This window comes from Morone saxatilis, unplaced genomic scaffold (assembly GCF_004916995.1).
Source record: "Morone saxatilis isolate NCDOM2014 unplaced genomic scaffold, NCSU_SB_2.0 Contig6, whole genome shotgun sequence".
Lineage (NCBI taxonomy): Eukaryota > Metazoa > Chordata > Actinopteri > Moronidae > Morone > Morone saxatilis.
Window position 1 is genome coordinate 13,916,276 of NW_023340206.1, and position 5,962 is coordinate 13,922,237.

The 5,962-nt window shown below is 40.2% G+C and overlaps 1 protein-coding gene across 1 annotated transcript in view; it reads right to left on the reverse strand.

The window, feature by feature from the left end:
- Nucleotides 1-544, reverse strand: part of mlpha (melanophilin a) — a gene marked incomplete at its 5' end in the record, with an annotated part of 7,498 nt that extends 6,954 nt beyond the window's left edge. The window contains 1 exon segment of the mRNA XM_035677946.1: nt 323-544. Coding sequence (XP_035533839.1) covers nt 323-544 — 222 coding nt within the window.
- Nucleotides 545-5,962: the final 5,418 nt, after the last annotated feature.

Sequence of the window (5,962 nt, forward strand, 5' to 3'; positions counted from 1 at the left end):
ACTAGAGACTGAGACCAGAAACTCATCAGGAAACTTCTCCATAAGACTGAATGGTATTGTTTTTTATTGCAACCAATGCAGCTACTCTAGTGTAGACAGAGAATACAGAGCTGGAAATGAGCAGGACAGGTGGACTTTAACTTATAGTAGATGGCTAACCTGTCAGCATACAGAGTGATGGTTGGCTCCATTGTGGATTTGATTGGACACAAAATGAATCATCACATACTGACACTGAGTTAACGAGCAGTCTCACCACAAATGTGACCACAAGTTCCTCACCTGCGCTGTCAGGACCCACATCTGCCGGCGGGTGTCTCACCTGGTCATGCGGCAGTTGTCACACACCCAGCCGTGCTCCTTCTTGTTGTAGCGGCTGCAGGACTTGCAGGTGTACATGCGGCAGTCCAGACACTGACGCTTACTATTGACCAGGAACTTGAAGGGCTGCAGGCAGCGGATGCAGAGCGAGTCGGACAACTGACTCTGAGAGCCCAGCAGCTCTCGCTTTGTATCCTCCTTCTCGATTTTAGTCTTCAGGTCACTGCAAAACAGGAGGACAGAGGATGGTACTAAAGTTTAATGAGTCTATTGGAAGTATCTCACTCCTGATATTGTCTGTGCCCTGCTAACACCCTGCTAACAGGAGCTAACAGCTAATTCAACACAGTGTTAATGGAGACACTTAATAAATATCGATGAAACTTCCTCAGTTGATTACTGACATTAAGACACCACTGCATTCTGTATGAAACTGTACTCTTCACGCCTACCAACTGCTTTATGACCACAAGCCGTACTCGCACTGTTTGTTTTCCTTAATTCACTTGGCATCCTTCGAGGCGCTGGATTCACAGCAGCACGTTGGTGATATTGCTGTTTTGGTTCAACCTTCTCTTTTGGTGACACTTCTTGTTGGCGCGCAACAGGCACTGGACGTAAGAGGAAGTCGCTTGATCTCACCATACTAGTGACACATTTACAGAGTAGTCATAAAGTCCTCGTGGATGGATGTTATAACGTATTGAATCGGTCATGACCTTGCTCGAACATTGGGCCAGTTCAATGGGGCCGAAAGCCCGCCTAAGATACGCCCGAGCCCTTTTTTGGACTACAATGCGACGGTCTGTCTATTATATGTTGAAAGGAAGTCCAAAAACCGCACGCAATTAAGGCGCAAATGTACACAGCATCAATATATGCGCCGCGCACCTCTGCACGTAAATATGGCACAAACAAACAACAGGAGACGGCCATGGCACCAGACCTTAAAACAGGTGAGTAGAGTCACTGAAAACCTCCTGTATGACATTTAACGGAAGTGGTCGTAAAGCTATTACTTACACCACATTTCATTTAACAACGGGACCAAATACCAAGACTGGTGATCTACAACGGTCTATGACGCTATGGCTATTTCCTGCCATTGAATGATTTATTTTCCCTTGTGTAGGAGGCATCTACGGCATCGCTACGTCATCTACACACTCTCGACCCTGCATTTTCCTGTATAGAAGCGCCTTCGCCGACCAACCTTGTCATTCCGCTAGTCCAACCCTCGCCGTCGTGTCACCTGCTTTCTTAAAGTTTAGGAATCGGATGATTGTTATATATCGAAGCACTTCCTTCATCTAGCAACGCACATCACATCTAACTAGTCACGCTCTCGCTCAACCTCGCGCATCTGGAGCGGCGAGGGATTGATAGACGATCGCGATATTCCATCTATCCAGCCGATTCAGGATTACAATATTCAATTCTACAAACGCAAAAACCAATAGTAACAAAATATCTGTGGGCGGTACAGAATTCCCAGGTTCATTAGATACAGTTATAGGTATACGTCACTTGGCTTGTGAAACTTTCTTACCAATCGGGCAACAGCGAATAATTGGCACGGTGAGATCGACTCCACGCCCCGTGCACGGATTATTACAGCGATGGGTCATAGGTATGTGTTTGTGGAATGTTTCGGTAGTGGTATAGTTAAATGATCAACAAGATGATGACTAATAAAAATAAAATATTGGCTTCCTAGTCTATGATATTAATGAACGCAATACCCCTGCCTCGGAGCTCGAGCCAAGACTAGGAAGGTTCTCTCTGGGGTTGCTCCAATTAAATGTTGGGCGGTTTTTGGAAATTTGAGACGACAATTGAATTCAGATTACTGATAAGGCACAGGAAATGAGTCAAATCAGAACCGAGCTTAGAGTAAAAAAAGTTTACTCGCATATAGCATGTATGTTTAACTTAACTCCCTTAAGACAGTAGAATATATGTTCCTATATGATCAAGCTTGTTGCAGATTTTCTTCTATCTCTTTAATCTTAAAGTTTCTGATTTATTGCAGAGACCATTATTCCTCTCGATTTGTCCTTGCTAGGTTAATCGCGTTGCTGCATCACATTTTCATGATAATGAGCTATATTTATGTCCTCAAAACCATACTAGATTTCCTGTCTGGTCATCACAATTTGAGAACCATGTGGGATTGTTGTTGGCCTCAGCGAGTGTGTGTTTGCTGATCGGATCCTCCTAGCGTGCACGTGAGAATCGATTCTGCTGCACATTCAAACTAAAGGTACGCCTGCGCCTATAAATAGCCCTTTATACTCTTGCCTTGTAATGGTCTGTTTACTCTAAATTACTCGCGCAGTCCTATATCAGTTAAACTCCATTGGTTAAGGGCTATAATTTTAGGTTTTAACATTTTCAATGGCATTCATGTATATTGGACCAGATAGAACATGGTGTATATTACTGAGAAGACTGAGACCAGAAACTATCAGGAAACTTCTCCACATTCAAGACTATATGGTATTGTTTTTTATTGCAAAAAAAACCAATATGCAGGACTGATTTCTAGTGTAAGACATGAAGCAATAATTCACCAGGATGCTGCGGAGCACAAATTACTGACGACAAGCGAGCATCTATATGTGTCGCGCACACCTAATAACTTGAGACACTTTTTAGTCAGCACTCGAGAGGTGCAAACTTTTTTTTTGGCATGTCTCCATCATTTGAATAACCTGATCAGGCAACTTACAGAGTGATGGTTGGCCCATTGTGGATTTGATGGACACAAAATGTGAATATATTTAAAGAGTACAGCTCACATATCATTCTGACACTGATTTTGTCTATATCGCGCAGTCTCACCCACAAAATTTGTGACTCACAAGTCTCGCTCGGATCACCTGCGCTGTCAAGGAAAGGCAATTGCATTAGGCCAGAGAGCGGTGTGTACTCACCTGGTCATGCGGCAGTTGTCACCACACCCAGCCGTGCTCCTCTTGTTGTAGCTGCTGCAGGACTTGCAGGTGTACATGCGGCAGTCCAGGACCACGACGCGTTACTCCTTTGTACCAGGAAACTTGCAAGGGCTTGCGCAGGCAGCGGATTGGCAGAGCGAGTCGGACAACTGGACTCTGACCGAGCCCTAGCAGCGGCTCGCTTTGTATCCTACCTATGTCTCGACTTTTAGTCTTCAGGCACTGCAAACACAGCTTCTTGACGTGACTACAGGAGGTATCTTATTTGTTACTAGAACTTGGAATTTAAGATGAAGTCTATTGAACAGTATCTCCACTCCTGTTACTTTAAGTTTGTCTGTGCCCTGCTAACACCCCTGGAGTCTAACAGGAGCTTAATATTGATAATTGTCAAACAACAGGTTGCTTCAATGAGAGACACTAATAAATATCGATGAAACTGTTCCTCAGTTTAGATTTTTACTGGAATTAAAGACAACCATTGTTATTCTGTATGAAAAATTTCTGCTACTAATGGTCCTTCACCTCTACTTTCCTACAGCTTATTCATCAGAAAATTCCATTTTTATTTGATTTTTCATTGCTAAAGCTACTAAATTGCTCAAATTAGGTATACGCCCTCGGTACATTTCTTCTTAAAAGTTAATGCTATTCCTCTTATCGCTACCTAAATAATCTATAGATGTTTATTTTCCTAAGTCGTAACAGGTCAATCAGAACACATTCAAATACTATTAGTGCCCTATTCCATTCACAAAGAAGGCGGGAACGTCTTGGTAAAACAGGCTTTCCCTCATTTTCATATGGCACCAAATGTCTGGAATGAATTTTCAAAACACCCCTAAGGTCTAGAATTATCCACCTTTTCTGTATATACTTTTAAATAACTTTATATTTAAATGCTTTCCATTTCTCTTCCTGATCTCCAGAACAGTGTAATTGTTTAGCCTTTTCACTATAGGCTCTGCTCCTTTTTATTATACCGTTTGGTAAATTGTCCTAGTTTTAGCTTGCGTTAGGTTCCCTTTGTATTATCACTTCTGTTTTCTTGTCTCTTGAAGATCCTCCCTCTTCATTTTATGTTATCGGCTTTTCACCTTTACTGCAAATAACATACTGTATGTAGCGAGAGATTTTATCTTTTATAAAGATCGGGTGTTATAGTAGTTATGTAACCTTCTGTCACGTCTTTTTGGACTATGATATATTTTTGAAAATTATCTTGTTTGCCGCCAGTCTTGGCCAGGACTCCTGGGGAGAAGAGTTACTGTAACAGCCTCCAATGGCGAGATGCTTTCCTGAGATGTGAGAATGAAGAAGAGTGGAAATAGAAAAACATAATAAAAAAGATACAATTTAGGTTCTTTCTATAAAGTTTTTACTCTCGTTTATGTTTACGAATTAGTTACTAAATTATAGTGAAAGAGAAAGCGTATATCTCTAAATTAAAAAAATGTACTGTATACTATTTCTATGATTGAAGTAATGAGAGAGATAAAGCAACGATATAAAGAACGTTTCAACTACAGATCAAAGGTTTCTCTCTTTTCAGATGACAAGGTCTCATGTCTTTACTGGTACCAGAAATTTATATCCACTGGTTGAAACTAATGTATAGATGAGGGATTTGGTTATCTAACCACTTAACTTTAGCTGAAATCTACAGACCGCGCACAGACACGTGAGGAGGTTAATTATATTAAAGACATAAACTAGCAACGTGATCTCTCTCTTCACTTTTGACGGATCCTCACATGGCCTCACACCATAGTGTTTCTGTTGTTGTTGGACGATAGATCACTTTTCACTTTCAGCTGTTTATTTTACTTCACGTTGTCTGTTTTGCGTCTTGTAGAATTTTCAGCTAAAGTTAGTAGTTTAGATAATCCCTCATTTACATTTATTTTTAAACATGAAATTTCTGGTACCAGTAAGCTCTGAAAAGAGGAGGAAACCTTCTGAACTGATTGTGAAAAGTTTAACGTTGCTTTATTCTCATTATTTCTGGAAATTAGCACATTTTAATTAGGAATGCCTCATTTACATATCTTTGAGTAACATCAGATAAAACTAAGAATAAATTGTCTTTTTATTTATTTTTTTCTATTTAACCTTTATTTAAACCAGGAAAAGTTCCCATTGAGTTACAGTAACTCTTCTCCAGGGTTTGTTTTTCTGCCAAGATGGGCGGCAAAAAGTTTCAAAAAAATATAGCATAAAACGACAGGACAAAGGTTTTACATACTACACACAAATTCTCTGTACCATACAGTATACGTACTAGAACACAAAAAAGACATTACACTAACCAAGCTAACACGACATAACAACTTAAAAGCGCCACCTAGTTACAAAACAATTACACTGTTCTTGTCAGAGTTGACTTTAAAAGGTTTTTTAAAAGTATTAAAAGGTGGAAGTAATTCTAGATTTAGGGGTGTTTGAAATTCATTGCCAGACATTTGGGTGCATATGATGATGAAAGCTGTTGACCAAGTTCTGTTCTTGTTGATGGAACTTATTATTTTCAATAGTATTGTTTTCTGAATGACCTTGTCTGTAAACAACTATTATGGTAAGAAAGCAATTTGACAATGTAGAGGGGTAATCTTTAACCCATTAGAGCTTTAGCAATGAATAATCAATAAATGGAATTTCCTCTGAGGGGAGGAGGGGATGTGTTT